The sequence below is a fragment of the Gadus macrocephalus genome, chromosome 21 (assembly GCF_031168955.1).
Source record: "Gadus macrocephalus chromosome 21, ASM3116895v1".
In the NCBI taxonomy this organism is placed as follows: Eukaryota; Metazoa; Chordata; class Actinopteri; order Gadiformes; family Gadidae; genus Gadus; species Gadus macrocephalus.
In genome coordinates, this window is record NC_082402.1 from 9,975,314 (window position 1) to 9,998,811 (window position 23,498).

Sequence of the window (23,498 nt, forward strand, 5' to 3'; positions counted from 1 at the left end):
TGTTGATCTCATGGCAGATGGTTTGCCTCTGTGGGTAGGGCTGTCCTATCCTTGGTTTAGTGTTGTTTAGTGTCATTACCCAGGGCGGTAGTTACGCAAAGTACACTAGAAATCATGATGCGCGTGTAGCAACTGCAGTAGCTGCTATCATTGCTGTAACACGGGGAATTGGTTAGCCTAGCGATTGTTGTACTTGCACTTGGTTCTATGAACATCCTTTCTGTACCGACAGCGATATATTGATGCACTTCTTATGACAAATGTACTTCTTATTGTAAGTCGCTTTGGATAAAAGCGTCTGCTAAATGTAAATGTAAATGTAATGACGCACAGAGGCCCCTGGGAGACGGCCTGAGGGGAACGGGGTTCCCACCCCTCCCATTCTATTTATTTATCACAGGTCGGTGTGTCCGCTCAACGTTTAACTACACAACAACACTGATCTGTGCGTCTTTGCCGCTCCGACTCAATATAGAAACCCTATTCCACATCGAATCAATATTCAGGTACAAATGATAGTCGCAGACAGTTTGAGATCAACACTCATGCTAGTGCCAGTTTAGTCCTCAAACACGTCAGTAGGGAGCGAGAAACCGAGAACATAACATAGGCAAGCGACATCCATTATGCAGATCAAATCCTCAGAGACGACGTTTTAGGTCTGACTCACTGTTTAAAATGTGATCATGAAGCGACAGAGTGTGTTGGGTGGTCACAAGTTGATTCGGTTTTTTACTGTGTAGTTGGTTCAATCATAGACTTTAATGGCATCGAAACAGGTTACCTATTATATTTGTTTGACTCTCTGGATAAGAGACAGTGCTTTAAAGATGCACTTTGTAGCACAAAAAGGACCTCTGGGGCTTGTGGGGGTTTCTCAAGAGATGTCTGCATTATAATAGGAAATATAGCATCATCCAGCCTCAACCGCCAACGTTGGGCCCAAAGCACGCTTCTGCACAGTAGCACTCATACTCACAGCCTCTTCAATGTAGAACGGTGAAGAAGATGAGAACTTTTAAGAACATTGACAAATAATGTGGATAGCAGCAATGAAATTAACAATAACAACTACTATCTCCATGACAAAGCTCCTCTGATAGGGCCCAATGTTACCAGAGGCCGTTTTAGCACCAACAGCTATAGCACCAACAGTACAGCACCAACGGCTACAGCACCTACAGCTATCACAAACAGCTACAGCACCAACAGCTACAGCTATAGCCCCAACATTTATAGAACCAACAGCTAGAGAACCAACAGCTAGAGAACCAACAGCTAGAGAGCAAACAGCTAGAGAACCAACAGCTAGAGAGCAAACAGCTAGAGCACAACAGCTATAGATTCAACTCTCAAGCCAAACGAGAGGCCCCTCGAACACACAAGACTTCCACTGCTGTGTCACTAAGCCCACTGAGGACACCACATGGCACCGGTAAAACATCAGAGTTGTCAACGAGAGGGAAGGTCACAACCCAGGGCCAGCAGGACAAGTTGTCATGTCGTCATGAAATGCCTCCGTCAGGGAGGCTCCCACTGTAAGCTTTATGGAAGGCCACTAGGCTGAGCAATCCAAGACAGTTATAAAAAGTGACGCTTGAGGAGGGTACAAGAATCTTCAAGATTATTTTTTTTCTTCTTTTTTTTTTTTTTTTCTTTTCTAATCATTTAGTTTGCCTGTTAGGCTTCTATACCTTCCGGCCATTAGGATGACCTGTGGTGCACAATATAACTAAGCTAGGTCTGTTAAGGCTGGTAAGAGTTTAATAATGCTATTCCTTATGTCCAACCATCCGCTCTCCACATGTAATGGAAAAATGCAATCTACTATAAGCTCATTACTTGTAACTGGCCACATAATTTGATTGGATCACTAAAACAGGGTTCCATTTCCAATGTAAACAGCATACTGAGATTTCATCTTGTGGCTGCGAGACTTCAATTATGCCAAGGGTGCAGCTGTAACATCTACTGAAACACTTTTATCAGGGTCCTATGGGCTCAAGTAGCGTATCAGTTTCCTTTTTTCCCGATGCTGATGAAAGCCAATTTGTACAAGGAAAGAAAAAGCCCTTAAAATAGGATGGCTGACTAAAGAATTTGCTGTGCTGTGTGGCCCAATTATAACAGACTGTGGTGGTCAGAACCTCTAGTGGGCTTGTATCTTGCTGACCTCCGATGGGTCCAATGATAGGGACAGAAGGCTATGGTGCTACGGCGTGAGATTCGTCAAAGCAGCCTAGGCCTGTGTGTGTTGTTAGAGCTCTGACATTATCTCTCAGGTGTATCTGGCTGAGAGTGAGAGACGTGGGAATCAGAGACGAGTGTATCAGCACAGATGTCAGCCCTCTGGCTTGATATCTGGCTGGATAGAGGCCTTTGTTTGTAGTGGCACGTGTCTTGGGTCAGAAGAGAACAAACATCAGGATACATTGCAGAAGTTGGCCTATCTTGAGTGAAGACAAGGCGATCTATCTTTTCTGCCGGAAAAATCTTTTCGGGGCTGGGAACCAAACTCAAAACAGTCCTAGCAGAAAGAAACTTAATTTGTGCAACTTTTCTGTTTGTTTAATTATTTACCGTATCAGGGTTATTTGTCCCTGTGTGCTGTCTTGATATAATTATAACGTAGGCTTGTGAAGACGGATGTGAAAGAGGATGGACAGGGGAATATATTAATATGAATGACTAGGGTTTAGGTCAAGGGTTCAGGTTGAAGGTGGGCGTATTGTCTGTAACAGTAGCAGATAGAGATAGACCTATTGATAGTCAGATAGAAAGATGGATACATAGTTATTCTACTTCAACGTCAGACAATTCTCCTTTCATTTGGACCAAATCTACCTTCACAAGTTCACAGCACTAGTCATCAGCAGAACTTAACCTTATGTATATAGCTACATTCAGTCTTTGGGGCAATAATTTGATTGTAGTACAAAATAAATAGGGCTTTTACTTACCTACTGAGTGTTCCTCGTGTGCTGTGAGGTTCGAGGCACAGACTGCAGTGCCAGCCCCACAAGCAGTATCTGGCGACGATTCACATAGCTTCAGAGTATACTTCACGTTATTATCCTGGTCAATGGCTTCCCATTTATATCTGAAATATAAACAAAAGGCATTTGCTTAGGTAAGTTCTAAACAAAATATATATTTTCCTTATTATGTAGGAGGGCGTTGAATGATTACTGTACGGATGATTGCTTCGTTGTCAACAATTTCCTCTTTGTTAATTTTTACATCTTCTTACCCTGTATGAGCAAGCTTCCACTGGAAATGAGTTATGATTTGTATCAATATTTGAATATAGAGTAGCCCGAAAATGAGTCATGCTCCTCCTGAACCAGTGAGTAAATAATTGGCACAAGGAAGGCTGAATGAAAACAATGTAGCCAGAAAGCAGAATGAGACGTGCATATGCATTTGGCATAGAGTCTACACAAACTAATGATACATTTCATAGGATTATCATCGTTTGTACGCGAAATCTTTCCTCCTTCCTTCTTACAAGGTTACATTACCTGCAGAGATCTCGGTACAACAGACTGCTGTCATCCAAGCCATTTGCACTTGACCGGGCCGACAACAGCATCGACGAGAGTCCGAGGAGTAAAGTCAGACAGGTTTTCCGCGGGACGGAATGGTTCAGTTGACGTGTAATTCCCATATTTTCTACACGAATGGTTGTTTACTTTGGCGATCGAGTAGGCTCTGCTTCACTACATGATACAGCAAAGTCTCCAGTAGTCGTTTCGGTTAGCTAGCAGGAACTGACTGAATCACATGATGAGAGTCAACACATGATAGGTAGACGTCACGTGGTTTGACCACGTCGACTCATTGTGACTGACCCGTTTAATAGAACAGACATGTATAATCCCTGTGTTGGGTAACGTAATATAATAATTTAACAGCATTTAATATCGGGTGTAGGAAAATGGGGGATCAAAGTGGGTGATTGTTTTCCCTCACATTTCATGCACGTATTTGCCTAAAAATATTTTATTTTTAAATAGGAACAATTGTCTGGCACAGTTGAGTAATGAAAAAAAATATTTTATGTTTTACACAACGGTGTTTATCATCGACACATTTTATATTACAATTTGACGATTAGATTAACCTTTCCCGTTCAAATTGTTTAACACGGAGCGTACATCAGGCCAAATTCTTATTGCAGTTCCTAGTCCCGCCGGTAGGCGTCATTGTAAATCTACGGGGGGAAGAGGCGCTGTGTTTATGTCCACGTCACGTCACGCCGTAGCCCCGCCCACCGCCCCCTCCCTAACCAACTCGAGAGTTGGCAGTGGCAGCCACTAGAAATGGCTGCTGCGACCATGGCAGGGCTAGATGCCCACAGGATGGAAGAAAAGAAGTTGGAGTACTTCTCCTCCATCAATTCGATGGCCAGGAAAATTATGCAGGAGAGGGAGAGGATCAAAGCCGACCACGGCTCGTCGTGGGAGAAGATGACGCCGAACGAGCAGGACAACGCCATCGACAACTCTCTCATGGATCCTCACATCCGAGCTCGATACGCCATGCACAGAGTGGACCGGGAAGAAGTCGTCTGTTACCCTAAATTGCTCATTCAGACGGGTCAGAAAATAGTCCACTTTGGAGACGAGGTATTTGAAACGATAATGTTTTTTTTTTCAAGCCGACTCTGACTATTTGTAGGGTGATAGAAGGATATTTAAGTCTTAGCCTAGCCACGTAGCCACACGACGAGATACATCATAAAACGCCAGGCTAGAAAGAGTGACTGTTTTGGTGATGATGTCAGCTTGTGTTAGTTTTGGTAGCACAATAGAGAGATTATAAGTGCAATGACAACAAATAGCACAGGCGTCCAGCTCCCCAAGTTATCCCCAGAGCAGGCCTGACGAGTTTGACCGTCAGGGTGCGCCTGCGTGCGTGTATTGAATCACAGCTGTGTGTCTTTGTTTAGGACATCACCTGGCAAGATGAGCACTCCGCCCCCTTCTCATGGGAAACTAAGGTAAACCACCTTTTTAAAATGCTTTATCCACCATGAATACATAAAATGCATGTCCGATCTGACTTGTTTATTCACTCTGTAAACAAAGACATGGTTTCGAATTGTACTGAAATCGTAAGTTTGGCAGGCCACTGCATGACCCTTTTTAGGCACTCCGCATTGGTTGCCTGTTTTTAGAAATGTAGAACCAATGTTAAATTGTTTTCTTTAACAGCGTCAAGACAAACATTATGTCTCCAGCTCCAATTTAAACCCCAAAAAGAGGCTTGTATTTTATACTTGGCTATACCAAAATCAATCATTATACCAGTCAAAAATACACAAATTTCATGTCTGAAAATACTGTTCTGACCCATTTACAGAGACAGAGGTCAACCCTGTTGATGGATGATGAGGTTTGGTAGTCATGTGTTGCTGTTGTTGTTGTGCAGAGTCAGTTGGAGTTCAGCTTGATCTCAGGAACCACAGAGCAAGGCGCTTCATCCTCCGACTCCAAGGCCTCCAAGCTGCCTGTGGCCAGCCAGATCAACAAAAGCACAGCAGGGAACAAGGTAGGCCTGATCCAAGAACACCCTCCAATGGAGGGCTATGCAACATGACTCTGACTAGACCCGCCCTGAGCTGAATATATCATTTAACAATTTCAACCATACTAGGGGCATATCAGAGAGATTAAATCATCCAGTTTTGTCTGGCCCGAAATGAGGCATAGGCAGTACCCAGACGTGTTCTGCAGACAAAGTGGAGAATGAGAATTAGGTTGGGCTCATTAGTGGCGCATATCTTATTAAAAGAAAAAGGTGTTCAACATAAAAGCAAATGTGTTAATTGACACAGTTAACCATCATCAAAATGTGGCCTTGTTACAGGGTAGTTGAACATTGCATTGTTTATTTACACAGTTCACTCTGTTGCTACTTCAAAAACCTTTTCACTGCCACTAAGTAATAATCATATGATGTCTGCACTGTTGCACCTGGCCTCGCTTTGGAAAGAGATCCCTGATTCTACGAGTCAAAGCTGAAAATCGTTACACCCTCTGTGGAATTACTTCAAAGGACTGGTTGGGTTTTGTAGGGATGGCTGGAGTTTGCTTCAAAGGCAGGCTGCCGATGAGACTGCAGTTCAGGATATGGCTAGTCATGCATCCTAATGAAGCCTAGCCGCATGGAGTCAATGGACCAAACAGGCATTAAGGAAACATGACCAATGAAAAAGCATACAGATAATTCTGAGGACAATACTGCTACCCTTTCTATTGATACTTTTATCTCTGACTGTTAGAGGGTCACCCCAGGATGCTCGTCGCGCCTGGAGGCGGTATGAACAGTGCAGTTATTAGGCCACCTTCAAACACAAATAGACTCGTGAATGGAGCCGTTCCCACAACACTGATGGGTCGTAGCATTAGTTCAGGAAACCTTTTTAAGAATCAGACCTGCTCGGATGAAGGAAAAACAATATTCACCTGTTTCAAACGCCACAGAATATCAGATCGCAACCTGGCACATTCCTGCGGAAGGGAATAAAGCGTGTGATGATTGAAATGTATTTTATTTTATTTTTGAACTTTGAACGCAGTGTCCTGATAAAAGGGGCTCTAGCAGTAAGACCCTGACCGTGTCCCTCAAACAGGCGGCCAGCAGCGAGGGCCCAGGGCGGCGGGCCGAGGAGGAGTCGTCCTTCTGGAAGATCAGCGCCGAGCGGACCCGGCTGGAAGGAGAGCAGGCAGACTTCCAGTCCCTCACCCCGAGCCAGATCAAGTCCCTGGAGAAAGGGGAGAAGCCCCTCCCCTCGTACCTTCGACTGGTAGGGGGGAAAAACCATCACATGGGGCTCCCTTAACCGAGCCGCAACCTGTAGCAAATTCATGTCCTGTACATTTAGTATGTGTAATCGGATTTGTGTGCCGTTTCTGGTTGAAATGAGTGTCAGCTCTTGTCACTTGCTGTAGCTTTGCGATTTGCATGCCATTGTCTGTTAATAGTGTTTGGTTTCTCGGGAAAAACCTCCAATTGTTTTAGAGCTTAGATTGAACCCAGATAAGAGGTGACCAATAACCCATCCCCCGCCCCCATAGGAGTCCACCCCTACCATCAAGGAGTCGGTGTTGGAGGTGGCCGACCCCCAGCCCCCAGCCCCAGCCAGGGCTGCCCCATCCAAGCCCCGCGCCTCAAAGCCCCCAGCCCCACCGCCACCCGTCCCTGTGGCGGTTCCCGTTGCTGCGGCCGTCACCACGCCGGCCGCCGTCAAACCCGCGGTCGCCCCGCCCGCCACCATCTCCATCGCCGCCGACCCCCTGCCGGCGGCCATCCCGGAGGCGAGCATGGCGGGGGCGGGCTGGGAGCGCAGCCAGAGCACCCTGCCCTCGGTGGGCAGCGCCATGGACGAGATGTTCTCCAGCAGCCAGCTGAGCAAGCCCCCCGTGGTGTCTCCGCGCCACGACCACGGCCGCAGGAAGAAGAAGGAAGCGGAGGCGGAGGACCCGTCGCTGGCCAACAGCCCCACCTTCGCCCAGGTGCGCCACGTGTTTTGTATAGTTTGGTTTATATGTATTGTGACGCACAGAATTGTTATTCCGATAAAAAAACGTTGATTATTGTTGCATTATCACGAAGAGAATTACATATTATCATATATATTTGTTTTTTCCATGGTGGTAATGGTTTAGTTTCATAAAGGTTGTGTCTATTTCAAGAAAATGTGACAAGATTTTCTTTTTCTTTTCCTTCTTTCCCTCCTCTTCCCCCTCACCCCATGCCCTGGCTCTTCCACTATCAGTTCAACACAAACAACAGCATCCTGAAGACGGGATTCGACTTCCTAGACAACTGGTAACCACGGCAACATAATCACCCATCGCAGCCCTGGACCCAATCAGCCATTGCCATCACTCTCAAAGTATTGCCACCATGTCATTGATTTACTTCAGTTCTTCCATGTCTTGCTTTAGGAAACACAAAAAAGGGTAGAATGGAACACATGTTACAGCCCTCTATTTATTTATGGTGGCTTGTTAGGGCATAGCGCACTGCTGTTGTTTTTTGATGCTTGCATTTTCTATCACATGAGCTGCATTCATGTGTGTGTGTGTGTGTGTGTATACACAAACACTCTGGATCCCATGGTATGCACTAGCCTCATGCTTAAAGGTACAATCCAGCTAGCACTCTGTTATACAGGCCTAACCATGTTTTTGTACTCATCCAGTTGCCCTTCCTTGTTTAACAAATATAGTCATGTATGTATGTTCTTTTAGACCCTGGGTTAATTCATTGATTGTTATTTTGGATTCCTGGAGTATGGGAGAAATGGTGTGCCACTATGTACCTCCCTTCAGGATGAGTGATGGGGAAGTGGGATGACGCGCTAGGGAATTTAACTCCAGGCCAGCACTTGGAAGTCCTGCCACCCTTAATAAAAGAGCAATCAAACACTGAACTTCAGCCGCCTGAGCAGCTTTTCGTGATTGGCTTCCATGGAGCCAATCAGAATGGGACATTGCAGTGACATAGGATTCGCCAGAGAGGGTGCCCTTTCTGTGGGTTTGGATTTCCATGTTTGGTTGCTCTTTAACCGACAACTTTATGTCTCAGACCTTGTTCATATTCCGAATGATGTGTGGATTTATATGATGAAAAGCAGAGAAATATGCATGAGTGGTTGGTTACTGCTAGCATTGTAGCGCAAAATTCCATTTTACACTTCTAGAAAACTATTTTACTGACTTTTCTATGTCAAAGAATATCCATTGATTGTATCCTCATATACCATGTATTACACTTGTGTGTTCATGAAATCACAATGAAGTGAATAAACCAAACTCAAAATGTAATGAATGAGACTTGTTTGTTTTACTTTATTGGTCCATAAGAATCCCAGTGACAAAGAGAAATGTAAATGTGTCATTCATGCTTTAGACAAAGACTGCACAATGTTAAACACAATGAATGCGTCACAGCCCTGTTTGCTGCTTTTGTGCTCAAAACACTACTGTACAAGTCCGTAATCCCCCTGGCTTACTTGCGAGCCATTGGAAAAGCCAAGCAAGCACAATTGGCACCCGGCCCACAACCCCCCCCCCCCCTCAACAACCCCCCCCCCCCCCCCCCCCCCTCAACAACACCCCCCCCCCCCCTCAACAACACCACCAAAAACCTGAAAATAGGCAGCAGTCGTGACCTCAGAAGTCGTCACTGCTGCTGTGGTGGAAAACAAGGTGGAAATGGGACTGTCTCCATGGCAACAAGGTTGCCCATAATACATCCTAGGACATCCCAAAACAAAAAAGAATGGCACGTCGGAAAGTAAGGAGAAGTGGAGAGGAGGATGTCCCGAGGCAAGACCACAGCTGTGCCGTCCCAGAGGACGCCCTGTGTCGCGGTACCAGGCCTGAGCACACCCACCTCGCTGTCCCACCCTTCGCTCAGCTGGGCTCGATTCCTAAGCCTTCCCTTCATACCACTTTGCAGCATGGTAAAGTAGTAGACAAACCAAAGGTGGATGTTTACAGATACAGATGTTCTGTGGTCCCAGTGTATTTATATTAAGGGTATATAGGAGACGCTTTTAATCAAAAGCGACTTTGTCTGAGCCCTCTGCTCAAACATGAGAGCTAAGAAAACTAGGAGGATTGCGTATTCTCTATCAAGGCTTGCTGCACATTCACATCCCTGTTACCCAGCGCAATAATATTTAAGTTTGAGAAATCTCCAATTCTCACACCAACCCAAATGATGTCCGAAACGGACCGGAATGTCGGAAACTGTGTCCAAGACGGCGCAGCCCTTCAGGGGGAAAAAGTGCGCAATTCCATGCGGTCAATGTTGTGTCCTGCTCCCCTCACCCCACCCAGTCTTAACAAGGCCACGGTCCAGATTCCAAGGAGAAACCTGTTTCAATGGGCTCTTTTGAGAAGTAAGGAATCCAAACTTGCGAGAGATTCTTGTTGCATTTTAACTGGCATACCTCCTGTGCCGTTGGCCTCATGTGAGCCAGCTTCCAGCCACGGTCACAGGGCATTGGTCCAAAAAACCCAAAGCTTTATGGTAATCCTGCTGCACATTCACTGCAGAAGGGCCCGCTCTCCTGTTTGTTTATTTGTGTTTCCTGAATTTCTTAAGCGAGTGTGAGAAGAGTGCATTGATAGTCATTCTTAAGTTTGACCATACTGGTGTGGATTAAAAGGCCTGGTTGTACCGTACCAACTTGTGTGGTAGAAATGCTGGGCCCAATGTGTGTGTGTGTGAGTGTGAGCGTGTGAGTGTTTGTAAAGTCACATAAATTGTGGAAACGGGAGGTGGGATCACAAACAAAGGCCTTTCCTGTTGTTTGTCTTTGGGACATGAGGCGTTCTAAAAGGAGTGCGGACCAAACTCAAAGCATGAAAGTCTCAGAACCAAACTGTAGGTCAATACTGCATCAGCGAGGATGTTTTGACCACTATATTTTATTTTTTAAAGATCTTTTGGCTCGGAACATTTATTTCTAATGGCACATTCCAGATTCTTACACTCACCCCTGACGCGTGTCTCTGAGGCTTGAAAGAAAAGGAACCAGACTTTTTCCAAGAGAGAGAGAGAGAACCAGAGGGAGAGGGAGGTTGGGGAAGAGTCCGTGGTGGAGTGTGTTTCAAGGAAAATCGAGGGCGTTCAAGAAGAAAGAAGAAAATGGGACCTCAGTTCTCCGTTGTCGTTATGTTGTGTCTGTGTTCTCTGGGTTTTTGTGCTCCACCAACGCAGGTGAGAACTTTACCACTCATGTGCATGTCTCTTTGTGTATGCCTGTGTCTGTGTGTGTGTGTGTGTGTGTGTGTGTGTGTGTGTGTGTGTGTGTGTGTGTGTGTGTGTGTGTGTGTGTGTGTGTGTGTGTGTGTGTGTGTTTGTGTGTGTGCTTGTGTGTCTGTGTGTGTATGCCTGTGTGTGTGTGTGTGTCTGTATGTGTCATTGACAAAAGTCCACACCCAATGGCAAAAGGCAGCAGCAATGACGGAGAAGCCTATTGTCACATGCAGATTGGCAGTTTGAACAAAGACATTTTTGTAGGTTGACCTGCAATATCTTTAGACAATGCAGGCACAACCAATATAACTGGTTTACTGCACGGGCTGTGTAAATGTTACATTATGTTAATGTAATAAAGTTGTTTCTGCAGGGCTACTATATGGGCGCTGGTTTTAGACAAGCTGTCTATGAATCCGCATACACTTGATTAATTTGTGTGTGTGTGTGTGTGTGTGTGTGTGTGTGTGTGTGTGTGTGTGTGTGTGTGTGTGTGTGTGTGTGTGTGTGTGTGTGTGTGTGTGTGTGTGTGTGTGTGTGTGTGTGCGTGCGTGCGTGCGTGCGTGCGTGCGTGCGTGCGTGCGTGCGTGCGTGCGTGCGTGCGTGCGTGCGCGCGTGTGTGTTAGCAATCTGTGGCGGCGATGAAAAAGGCAAGAGGTGATGTTCCTGATCAGCTTCCAGAGCCAGAACCCGAGCCCACCAGCCAGTTGTCGGACTTTGAGAACACATACAACTACATCTGTAGGTAACATGTACTGCAGGGCTATTCAACCTCCTTAACAAGTGGGCCGGAAAGGAAAACCACCGGGGGTTCATGGGCCACACAGAGTAAAACTACGTGAATGAATCGCTACAAATAAATCGTACTTAAAGTAGGGTTACTTAATATATATATTACTACTACATGGAATAAACTTGTCAGAAGCATTCCTTCCTTCTTCACTTTTAATCGTATCATTATAAAAGATTTTGTTCTCACATATTTTGGACACGTATTTAGAATTCAACATTGTTGTTTGAATCATCACAAAACAGAACTACTGTACATATGAGACATTTTGAGCCACTGAGTCAGTGAGAAAGATTGCACTGCCTTGTTTGCCTAGTTTGGCTCATCCTGAGACACTCATGCAGCTTCTCATAGGTCATGGAGCAACGTGCCCTTGTTCTGATGGCATTCATATGAGAAAAACTAGACTCAGACGTATCGGTTGAGCCAAACTTTGTCAGAATAAGTGATGCCAGTTCCTGATTGTGGGGTACTGATACTGGCTAGTATCACCGGCTACACACAGAAACCTGATTTGCATGCAACAATGTTTCTCCTTTATTTTATTTATTTTTTGCATGCAACCTCTTGCGGGCCAGAAAAAAAGTTAAGAGGGGCCGCATTTGGCCCACGGGCCGCTAGTTGAATAGGCCTGATGTACTGTATAATGCTTACAGATGAACCCGTCCCAAAGTCTGCGTGGCATCTTCAGAACATTGACCGCAAATCAGACGAACCTAAGCAGTTAATGCCGCCAGTAAAAAGCTGTTTTCTTGTTGATCTATGCTCACTTGGTGTTGTGTTTTCCTGCATTCTTACATTGTCACAACACATTCTATTGTGTTGTCCACCCGCAGTGTCCAGACTGGCAGACATGGACCAGGCTATTCATAAGTTGAATGTTGGCCACTACACCCTGGACGTCAAAGTCTCCCAGATGGGGGACCGCTTATCCCGGATAGATGGTAAGATGGTTCTCACTTACCTTTAGTTCCATTTGTGACCTGGTGTCAACAAACTCACAAGAGCCATCAAGTATGTAGTCCTTCTTTACTTGTAGAATTGCAATGGCATAATGACACCACCAATGACACCACCAATCTTATACCTCACCACCAATCAATGAATATATGACATCCACATGTTCTTGTTCACATGTTAGGCTAACCCTGTCATACTGCTTACTCGCTTTTGATTCGCTACAGGCAAAGTAGTAGAGCTGGAGGACATCATCCATGATCTGGACAAGTACAGCAAAGACAATCGTAAGGAGATGGGGCGACTGGAAGGTACGGGAAATTAAATGCAAATTAAATGTACGCACATGTCTCTTCTGTTTCATGGTTCTACAGAATGTGTTTAAAACCCAGGCTACAAAATATGCATTATTGGTTCTGAAATGATATAGGCTTCAGAATGGATAATAGGGATGGACATAGACATGCTGTGGTCTGTGGTGGTATCCTTGATGTGTGAATTAACCACAACACTTAAAGACATCCTGTCTAAAGGCGCTAGCACAGTTACCAAGGCAACTGAATCCTTGAGATCACAATCATGCGAGATTCCATCTTGCCAGGCTTCAAGTTATGCGCTTGTGACCGAACCACAGTGGTTCAGATCAATCAATGTCCTCTGAGGAACTCTTGATCCACGTGATAGACAGAGATAGACAGACAAAGAGATGGTTAATCAAACACCCTACTTAGTATTCTGCGTGTGTGTGCCTGCCCTTTTCCAAAGTGTTTTCAAAGACAACTTCCCATATGGTTCTGTGTAACAAACCATCTGGCCCTTCAGGATACTGCCTCAACAAACACCAACAAAAATACCGGTGTGCGATACCCGTTTGGGGTTGTTGGCTCTCTCTCAGTGGACGTTTTGCTGGAGTGTGAAACTACACACTCTAGCATAAGAGGACATTGGGTTCAATCGTAGGTCACGTTTTGCCCTCTTCTACCCCCATACACTTCAGGATGCCAGAAAGGGCGCCGGGTGGGCTACAAGTGTTACCTGGTCTACAGAAACTTTGAGGACTATGCGGGGGCGTCACGCAAGTGCATGGAGCGCGGTGGCCGCCTGGCCATGCCCCGCGACCGCAGGGAGCAGGAGGCGGTGGCAGACTACGTAAAGGCCTTCTACCAGACCGGGAACTGGCCCGTGTGGCTGGGCGTCAACGACCTGCTCTCGGAGGGCATGTACCTGTTCGACGACGGCACGCGCGTCTCCTACTTCCAGTGGCGCAAACACTTCCTGTCAAGCCAGCCGGACGGCGGCAGGCGGGAGAACTGCGTGGCGATGTCATCGGACGACGGTGACTGGTGGGACCATTACTGCGACCGCAACATGGGCTACCTCTGCGAGTTCGACGACAGGGTGGCCCTTTAGAGTAGGAGGGACCGTGTATCACCATTTTACGTGTTTTACTTGATCCAAGTGTTGTGGCCCCTGAGGAAGCAAGAATGTTGGTGGTTGTTTAAATAGGAGGTTTGCTTTTTATGATTGACTTTTTGAGATAGAAATATCATAACATCACATCAAATAAATACATAAATTAAGTTTGGTGTTGTGTTACAATGCACATATTAAATATGAAATGAGCTACCCATATCTTCAAAAGTTTTAAAATAACATTTCAAGAGGCCTTTTGACATTAATATTAATCAAGGCTCTGTCCCAACATTATTCTTCTACACCCTCTATGTATGCAGTATATTGTTAAAATGACATCATCAGTATCATATGGGCACAATGCTAGAGTGTTGTTATTAAATCTGTAGCTTAAAATCATGCACAATGTTAAAACCTGCACTCTTAACTTTTTTTAATGAAGTTAAATGAACATTCCCAATTTGAATAAAATTGTGTCAGGAAATAGTCTGGTCCACAATAACTCTTAAGATTTTACTTTTATGAAGAGCAATAACCCAGGATTCCACATTTGTGTGGTTGCTGCCCTCTACTGTTAATTAGTTTTTTAAGGTTTAGACCATTTCAAGGTTAAACCAAAAGGAAACTGCTAATATAGCTAAGCAGAAATAAAGTCAGGTCTAAACTTTCATAATTTTTTTAATTGTTTTCAATTTTAAATGATTAAAATATATAAATATATCACTTGGTTTACTCATAAAAGGTGACATAAGCATAAATGCTTTAGCAAGAACATAAGATACATGAATACAAATAGATACAAACATTTCATGGACTTTAATGGTGCTAAGTGATTATCATGAGAATGCAGTGAAATCACTAATCTGTTCATATTTTGATTTAGCGAGTTACTCATTATATGGAAAACATTGTTACAATTATTGATTTGCTGTCATAATGCATGCATAATGCATAACATCAAAGACTTAACATATATTGTTTGGGAATGCACTGTGTTAAAGACTGTTTACGTTTCTTGATTCTATTGCCATCAATTTCACAAAGATGTTTTTTTTTTTTTTTTGACAAAATACCTTGCCATTTCAATAAAATTCAACTGACTATTACAAGGCCAAACTTAAACCCACAATACATGTCATTTCCACTGCAGCCTTTTCTCCCAGAGTTAAATGAGGTTAGGTGGATGTGTGGATAAGGATAGGGTAATTTGGTTTAAGTGTCAGGAAGTGAAGTGCCTTTTCCTTTCAAAACAGCCCAGTCGTTTGGGGCAGTGGATCTTTAGACTTCTTATCATCCTGAACAAGGGGGACGACTGCAGTGATTACATTATAGTTAGGTTTAAATTCACAGTGATGTCGTTACAGTTAGAGCTAGGTTTAAAATCACAGTGATCTCCAGCAACTATTCCATTCTTTTGAATCAAGTATGATTAAAATATGTACTTCACCCTGCCCGACATCATTGAGAATTTATGGTTGATATGCTCGTCTGCAAAACTGCTAAAATACAGTTTCCTTCATGACATTCCTTCATGGGTTACTCAATTGCATATATAATCTGATACCTGTGGACTTCTGTAAACCAATAGGATCTGCCAAATAAGTGTTCATTGTTAGAAATTCCTCCCTTGGCAGAAAGCTAGAGTTCACACCTTCAGTAAACATCCCAATAACACCTGTAATTCATTTATAATTGTTACTTACTACTAAAATACTAACCCTAACCATTTTTCCTTTATCAAAAGGAAATTAAAAAAAAAAATATATTAAATGAGAGTCCGGGGGGCAAATTAGTAGGACTATTCCAAAGCACTGACACTACCACAGAGGTAGTGCGGCCATCTTTTCCTCCACTCACAGGCTGTCAGCCACGCCTCTTCATGGTTTTCATGAGTGTGAGAGCGTGACGTCATCAACGTGAGCCGAGGAGAGCCGCTCCACCCGTCGGAGTCTCAGTGCCGCGTCCCCACCGGTGTCTCCCGCCGGCGTTGTGTTTCCCTAGCTATGGTTTCCCAGGCATGGCCGCCAGGAGGTCTGCCATAGCTGGCCGGTCCAGGGGGTGCTGAGAGGGGTGGGAGAGGAGCACTTTACCCTCCTGGTCCAGCAAAAAGTCTCCCCCCATCTGAAAACATACATTGAGATGACATTTGAAAGGTGTCCACCAACGATCAGGGCATTAACCCGAGACAAGGAGAGGAAAGCGTCCCCAAAGCAGCGATAAATGCACAGCAAGGTCAAGGCTCACCGATTACGGAAAATATCATAATCACGATTATTTTGGTAAATATTGAAATCATGTTATTATGGATTTCATTATTCAAACGATTATTTTTGAGTTTGAAATCATGATGCATATATTCAGCATCTCTCTCAAAAAAACACTTTGTGACTGAGAACTTAGACATTTCCCTTAATAAAATACAAAAAATGTTCATATTGAAAATGTTCAAATCAAAAATAATTCACAAATATGTATCCAGCTGTTCTGCAATTTCTATAAAACATCTAATGAAGTACACAAATATACTTAGAAAAGTCCAACTCGATTATATTCCTTTGGAGATCGTTTGACCAAAAAATCATGATCAAATTATTTGCACAGCCCTACAGCAAGGCATTCAATGCTGAGAAGGACTGGATGTCCAGGGAGAGAGAGGTCCTCTGGCTGGAAGGTATTTATTTGTCCTGGTTTGACATTAGCCTCGGCTTGACGTCATTCAGAAGCGTCAACATTTTCCGACGACGGTATTAACTACAACTCAAAACACTAGAGTCTGCTCATGGGAAGGCTTACATGGTGCATGTTAGGCGCACACATACATTCATAGAGGCCACCTTTTGGCCTAACAAATGCTTGGGGAGGGGTATGGTTCCAGCGCCTCACCTGCCAGATGTCTCCCAGCAGGCTGTGGGGGACGTCGGGTATTTCACGGCCCGCGACTTTGCACTCGGCCACCTGCATCAGGAAATCGAACTTCAGGACCTTGGCGTAGGATGAGCCAAGCCCAAAGGCCCTGTAGATCTGGGACAAATGACACATGCATTAATACCAAGTGAGATAATCAATAACCAAACCCACACATATATCGTCCTGCAGATCTGGGACAAATGTATGACATGTGTATAACTACGTATTACATTATTACTCATCTATTAACTGTTCCTTAAAGAAGTAGACACATTCACACACACACACTTACACAGTACACACATATAAGCTAAGTAGAACACACACACACACACATGGGCAGTCTCTCGTGCACACCGTTCTCTGTGGGTCCAACAGCATAGGGAATGTGCATCCAGTCTGTTCCAACCACAGCCTGGCCCCCTCGACACTACCATAAGAGACCAATAAGACCCGCGCCGAACGAGCTCCCAGGAGGGCCTACAGGCACACACACACACACACACATACACAATAATATTTGTTACTCTTGACATGCATTAAATGCACTTTCCCAAACAGGCAGTGCAGAGGACAAAACATAACCGACCTGGTTTGCTTCGAGCTCGGCTGCGTGGTCTCGTCACGGTAGTCATCCCAAGTATCGGATCAGAACCAGGAGGAGGCTCTGTCCTTTACCAAGGTACTGGCCCAGAGTCACAGCTCTTTAACACACACACAAGCACACGATATCCAATGAGAGAGAGAGTGTGTGTGTGTGTGTGTGTGTGTGTGTGTGTGTGTGTGTGTGTGTGTGTGTGTGTGTGTGTGTGTGTGTGTGTGTGTGTGTGTGTGTGTGTGTGTGTGTGTGTGTGTGTGTGTGTCGTACTCTGTGGTGCGTGCGTCCACGAGGGCCAGGTCACCGGGAAGCCAGTCTGCCGTGGAACCTTTAGGCCCCTGCGTCTCGGCTGGCCTCAAACCTTCATCCAAACTCACCGCAAAAGAGTCCCACTCGTTCTACACACACATAAACACACACACACACAAGAAGGACAGTTGAGAAATTTGATATGGCAGCTATGAAGAGAGAGGAAAACAAAAGATTGCATGAAAATGTAATGAACCAACCTCCAACTGTAGAAGGTTTTCAACTCCTTCTCTCACAGCTGCTTGGCTAGGGGGGGGGGGAAGAGAAAGAGAAAGAGAAAGAGAAAGAGAGAGAGAGAGAGAGATTTTTGAAATATTTTCAAAATGTCACTTGGGGGAACAAAAGAAAAAGTGGATGCATAATGTATGTTTATTTTGGCTGGACTAAACTTGCAGTATGTTTCATTTTAATCCATTAAAATCCAAATAAAACGCACCCATCGACGACGAGTCAATCCATCCGTATCTCTTTCTCTCTATGTATCTTTTAATTCGGTCCACTTTAAATCCCACTTACTGGTAAGACTTTGCCCATGCAGACTCTGCATCACTCTTCTTTGTCACCCCAATCCTGCCGGGCAGAAACACAAAACCAACAATGGCACACTTGACGGCACGAGAGCAAGAGGGTAATAGTTTGAGGATGCAAAGGCCCTGCACTTACTACTACAAAAATAACAGAGGTTTAAAGGAAGTATAAGTAATATCTTGCCTACGTGTTTGAAACAGGATAAAACAGGATAAAAGTCTACTCTGTGCCCTATTCCAAGGAAATTACAGGTGTATTTTATTACACCTCCTGAAAGCCCTCTGAAAGAAGCTCCTTATCTCAAGTTTAGATCAGAGCTGGCCCAAGGGTGCGTGGTGACCAGGGTGTTATCTCTCTATAATATTCAATAACCTAATTTTATTTCTCTAAGTATTGTCACAATTAAAGCCAAACATTAAACGCTGCTTCAATGTAGTTTCATGGTTTCGATTTTCGAGCTGAATTTAAGAACCTGGAAAATGTTGGCATCAAACTTGCATCTGTGTCAATGATATCATCGCCACGTCATGGCCACAGGCTGATAACACCCAAGTGGAGGGCGCTGCCCTCCACTTGGGTGTTATCCCTGGGTGTTACACCCTGTACGGATAGTAGTCCTGAGTATTACTGAGACAAAAGGGTTCAGCCGTAGACACAGTATAAAGGAAGTTTCACATAATCTGCTGAACCCGAGGTTGCCTACGTCAAAACATGGCAACTTTTGCATTCATGCTGTAACCACTAAGAGAGTAAACAAAGGGAAACTTAGACGCACTGCTAACCTCACAAATCTCATATATATTGCCTCCAAACCAAAAACAACCTTAAAGCCTATCAACAACACCATCAGGAGGATGGCTCTACTTAATGTGAGGTCTCTTTATAACAAATCATTCTTAGATAATGATTTTATTACCACTTCTAAACTGGATTTTATGTTTTTAACTGAAACATGGCTGGAACAAAATAACAGTGCAACCGTTCTGATAGAGACAGCTCCTCCCAACTATAACTTTTTTGATGCATGTAGATCTGGAAAAAGAGTTGGAGGGGTTGCTGCTGTATTTAAAAATGTATTTCAGGGGAAACAGATGTTATTTGGTGATTTTCCATCATTCGATTACCGTAGTGCTGTATTGAAATGCTCCCCCAGAGTTCTCGTATTAATTATTTACAGGCCACATACTCTGCACATTCGATGACTTCACTGAATTATTTTCCAGCATCTCCACAGAATTTGACTGTCTAGTTATAACTGGTGACTTAAATTTTCATACTGATGATTTGAATGACAAGTGTGCAAAGAAACTTTTTACTATTTTGGACACATTTGAACTGTCTCAACATGTGAAAGAGGCTACTCATTGTAAGGGGCACACTCTAGACCTGGTTAACACAAAGGGCCTCAATGTTTCTGATCTCTCTGTGACTGATCCTTCCCTGTCTGAGCACTTTTGTGTTTTCTTTAACATATCTTTCATTCCCGACATACAGACAAAATCAAATACTGTCAAAAAACGGTATATCAATGAAGATTCTAATGTACTTTTTAAAAAGGCCATCTCCTCGCTACCACCTCTCAACCCATGTTCTGCTGATGATCTTGTAGAAAACTTTAATTTGAAAATCTTGAAAGTCATAGATGTCATTGCACCTTATAAGGTTAAAATGATTTCTGGAAAGCAAAAGGCACCCTGGATAAAAGCCGCTTCTGGAACAGCACTGAAAAAAGAATGCAGGAGGGTTGAACGCATCTGGGGTAAAACAAAACTTCATATTCACTTAAAAAGTGCTAGAGAAACATTTTTCTCCAATATCATTAAAACCAACACTAATAATGCAAAAACCCTATTTGCAACTGTTGACAGACTGACCAACCCCCCAACACAAATTCCACCGGATCTCCATTCCAGATCAGGTGGAATGCAATGAGTTTGCAGCTTTTTATACTGATAAAATTGCAGGCATCAGACACGCCATCAATATCTCCACTTCAAACAAAAATGTTGGACTACCACCCTGTTCAGGCAAAAGTAACGTGGCAAGGATGGCATGCTTTAATGTTATAAACTCTCAAACACTTGTGGAAACTGTGACACAACTAAAGCCATCCACCTGTTGCCTTGATACTTTACCTACCAACCTCTTTATGAATGTTTTTCGACTGCCTAGCAGTAGACATATTGCAGATAGTTAACAACTCTCTCCAGTCAGGCAATTTCCCTAAAGCTTTGAAAACTGCAGTTATTAAACCCCTTTTAAAAAAGCAGAGCCTAGATGCCTCTATTATTAACAACTACAGACCAATATCAAATCTACCCTTCATAAGTAAAATCATTGAGAAAGTTGTCCTCCAGCAACTTAATCACTTCCTGGCATCAACTGGTTGCTATGACACCTTCCAATCAGGATTTCGACTCCTGCACAGCACTGAGACCTTTTATTAAAGTTGTAAACGACATCCGTCTTAACATAGACTCTGGCAAAACCTCAATACTAATGCTGCTTGACTTCAGTGCTGCATTCGAAACTGTAGACCATACAATACTTCTGGACAGGTTAGAAAACTGGGTGGGGCTTTCAGGCACAGTCTTAAATTGGTTCAGGTCCTACCTACAAAATAGGAACTACTTTGTTTCCATTGGCGACTTTGTATCAGAATCAACCAACGTTCCATGTGGAGTCCCACAAGGTTTGATCTTAGGACCCTCTTTATTCAACATCTACATGCTCCCATGGCAAATCATGCAAAATAACAATATTGACCATCATTGCTATGCTGATGACACGCAAATCTATGTATCGCTATCACCAAATGACTATCGACCCATAGATCTGCTGTGCCAGTGCATTGAGCAAGTGAAAGAAAGGATGTGCCGAAATTTCCTTCAACTAAATGAGGACAAAACAGAGATAATTGTATTTGGTTCTAAAACGGAAAGGCTTAAAGTAACCCAACATGTTCACTCTCTGTCCCTGAAAACCTCAATCAAAGCCAGAAATCTAGGGGTTATCATGGATTCAGATTTACATTTCGATAGTCACATGAAATCAGTTACAGAATCAGCATATTACCACCTTAAAAATGTAGCAAGACAGGGCTCATGTCCACCGAAGACTTGTACATGCCTTTATCACTAGTAAGCTTGATTCTCCTGGCGTGGTCAGGAGAATGGTCTCCGTCACCCAAAACAAACCCTGAGGAAGCTTCAGCTTGTTCAGAATGCTTCTGCTAGAGTTCTAACAAAGAACTAATTTTGACCAAATTTGAACACAGTACACCCATTCTTAAATCGTTACATTGGCTTCCTGTAGGTCAGAGAATTGATTTCAAAATCATGTTGCTAACCTATAAATCCCTTCATGGTTTAGGCCCAAAATATTTTACTGATATGCTTCCACTACATAAGCCTTCTTGACCACTAAGATCCTCTGAGACCAATCTGTTAATTATCCCCAGAGTAAACACGAAACATGGGAAAGCAGGATCTAGTTACTATGCAACAAATAGCTGGAATAAACTCCCTGAGGATTTAAGACTTGCCCCAACTCTGAGCACCTTTAAAACAAGACTGAAGACTTTTATGATTGCTTTAGCTTTCTGCTAAATCTTAAATATATTGCACTTTCTAAAAAGCTTTTTTAACTTTGCCATTATTTTCTATTTTAATACTAAAATGCCTTTTTAACTTTCTATTTTACTTGTTTCTTTGCATGTTTTCTTTTACTTAACTATTATTTTATTTTATTGTATAACAATGTTTATATGTGAAGCACTTTGAGCGTGCCTTGTGTATGAAAAGTGCTATACAAATAAAGTTGCCTTGCCTTGCCTTAAAGGAGCCATTTACAAACAAAGGCTTTGTTAAGGATTGTATTATTTATTAGATATGGTTTTGCCCTAATGCTATTACCACACTTTGTCATATCCTTATGTTAAACCCTGTGGTAAAGTGATTTGTTTTCTTTGATTTTCATCTCATAAGCACACGTGGTTTATTTTGTCGGTTTGAACTCAGTGCAAATATTAAGGTGACAAGTTGATTTAAGTACATTTTACTGCCCTACATTAATATAAATGTTATGTTAAAGATGTAACTTCTTGACACTGTAATGTACTGAGAATTCAAAGAAGGAGGATAAGTGAATGTTTAGTTAATTGGGAACTAGAGATATTGTGATATAACAACCCTGAATTTACTTTGACCTGCCCATTGGTCAAATCTATCCTCCTTTGGCTAATGGCAGGTGTTCATTTTAAACTCTGGACATCCCCTTGGAATTTTAGGTAATGTGTGCTAGAAAATGATTTACACTCAAGCAACATTACAACCATCTTGTATTGTAATGTTATGCAGGTTTTACCCACATTCCCACCTGTTGTAAAAGTCAGCTGCGGCGGTCATCAAACCAAACATCGTAGTGATCTTATTAGGGACAAATTGTTCCAGGGAAGCTGTTGGGAGAACAATGGGGGCATTGTAAGATTTAAGACTTTTGTAATATGGCTATTGTGCTGGCAATGAGCATGACAGGGATTTCAGAGTCTTGCTCAATCCCTAGAATACCAGTAGGCTTTAAGTTTAAATGGACCAGGTCCCACTATTCCATTGTAGTAAAAATAGCATACCAAATTCTGTAGGGGCCTACATTAATACTTTATCAAAATAAATATTTTAAATAGTAAGACAATTCTAAATGGTACGGTATGCATTACATAAGTTGTGTATGCATCCATTCAGAGTATTTTGGCTGGCAATGCAATTGCAATCTTATATTACTGATAGTCCTAATAATTATTCTCTTTAATAGATTATAAATACAGATAAATAGCATATATATGCTTTTCTACCCAGAGCAACCACACACAAAGCATTGATTGTTCGTAGATTATTATAGAATTGTCCAAATGTGCAGTTCAAATGTCACTCTAATTCTTACCTCCCGCTTCCTGCTTTGCATTTTGAAGAATCACTTTGCCCAAGTTAACGAGAAGAGACAAGGCGTTGGTTAACGACTCCTCCACCTCAGCTGCAGTACCAGCCATTGTACCGACACACCACGACTGTCAACTGTGGTTCAGTTGAGATCAACTTAGCAGCAATACTTTCGGAGTTGTGAACCTAGTGGGAACGAGGAGGAACCATGTGGCAAACAGGAAAGCGTATCACATTAGACCACATGATACGATAATCTGCCCAAGTGCTTTAGGGG

The 23,498-nt window shown here is 43.3% G+C and overlaps 4 protein-coding genes across 5 annotated transcripts in view; 2 read left to right on the top strand and 2 right to left on the bottom strand.

The window, feature by feature from the left end:
- igf2r (insulin-like growth factor 2 receptor) overlaps positions 1 to 3,783 on the bottom strand; it is a 47,500-nt gene extending 43,717 nt beyond the window's left edge. The window contains 2 exon segments of the mRNA XM_060041063.1: positions 2,961 to 3,100; positions 3,522 to 3,783. Coding sequence (XP_059897046.1) covers positions 2,961 to 3,100; positions 3,522 to 3,667 — 286 coding nt within the window. The 5' untranslated portion in view covers positions 3,668 to 3,783.
- A 486-nt stretch (positions 3,784 to 4,269) lies between these two features.
- On the top strand, positions 4,270 to 8,837 carry c21h1orf198 (chromosome 21 C1orf198 homolog). Its single transcript, XM_060041065.1, has 6 exons — positions 4,270 to 4,628; positions 4,952 to 5,002; positions 5,434 to 5,553; positions 6,638 to 6,811; positions 7,083 to 7,520; positions 7,784 to 8,837. The coding sequence occupies exons 1-6, from the start codon at positions 4,323 to 4,325 to the stop codon at positions 7,838 to 7,840; spliced, it is 1,146 nt and encodes a 381-aa protein (XP_059897048.1). The 5' UTR covers positions 4,270 to 4,322; the 3' UTR covers positions 7,841 to 8,837.
- Positions 8,838 to 10,319: 1,482 nt separating this feature from the next.
- Positions 10,320 to 14,950, top strand: clec11a (C-type lectin domain containing 11A). 2 transcript variants are annotated; one of them, XM_060041069.1, is made up of 5 exons: positions 10,320 to 10,743; positions 11,409 to 11,527; positions 12,409 to 12,516; positions 12,757 to 12,840; positions 13,527 to 14,950. In XM_060041069.1, exons 2-5 carry the CDS (start codon positions 11,443 to 11,445, stop codon positions 13,937 to 13,939), a joined length of 690 nt encoding a protein of 229 aa, XP_059897052.1. In that variant the 5' UTR covers positions 10,320 to 10,743; positions 11,409 to 11,442; the 3' UTR covers positions 13,940 to 14,950. The 2 variants fall into 2 exon arrangements, with proteins under 2 accessions (XP_059897052.1, XP_059897051.1); XM_060041068.1 differs by having other exon boundaries at positions 10,325 to 10,743; positions 11,409 to 11,523.
- Positions 14,058 to 23,468, bottom strand: selenol (selenoprotein L). The gene is made up of 9 exons (XM_060041067.1): positions 23,226 to 23,468; positions 22,662 to 22,740; positions 18,273 to 18,326; positions 17,957 to 18,002; positions 17,718 to 17,845; positions 17,439 to 17,553; positions 17,207 to 17,329; positions 16,826 to 16,963; positions 14,058 to 16,063 (listed from the first exon to the last, which is right to left on the bottom strand). The coding sequence occupies exons 1-9, from the start codon at positions 23,329 to 23,331 to the stop codon at positions 15,944 to 15,946; spliced, it is 909 nt and encodes a 302-aa protein (XP_059897050.1). The 5' UTR covers positions 23,332 to 23,468; the 3' UTR covers positions 14,058 to 15,943.
- Positions 23,469 to 23,498: the final 30 nt, after the last annotated feature.

Coding starts and splice junctions, on each gene's coding strand:
- c21h1orf198 (XM_060041065.1), top strand. CDS start 4,323: ATGGCTGCTGCGACCATGGCAGGGCTAGATGCCCACAGGATGGAAGAA. Junction 5,554..6,637: donor AAAGCACAGCAGGGAACAAG/GTAGGCCTGATC, acceptor TCCCTCAAACAG/GCGGCCAGCAGCGAGGGCCC. Junction 6,812..7,082: donor TCCCCTCGTACCTTCGACTG/GTAGGGGGGAAA, acceptor CCGCCCCCATAG/GAGTCCACCCCTACCATCAA.
- clec11a (XM_060041068.1), top strand. CDS start 10,672: ATGGGACCTCAGTTCTCCGTTGTCGTTATGTTGTGTCTGTGTTCTCTG. Junction 10,744..11,408: donor TTTGTGCTCCACCAACGCAG/GTGAGAACTTTA, acceptor CGTGTGTGTTAG/CAATCTGTGGCGGCGATGAA. Junction 12,517..12,756: donor CCGCTTATCCCGGATAGATG/GTAAGATGGTTC, acceptor GATTCGCTACAG/GCAAAGTAGTAGAGCTGGAG.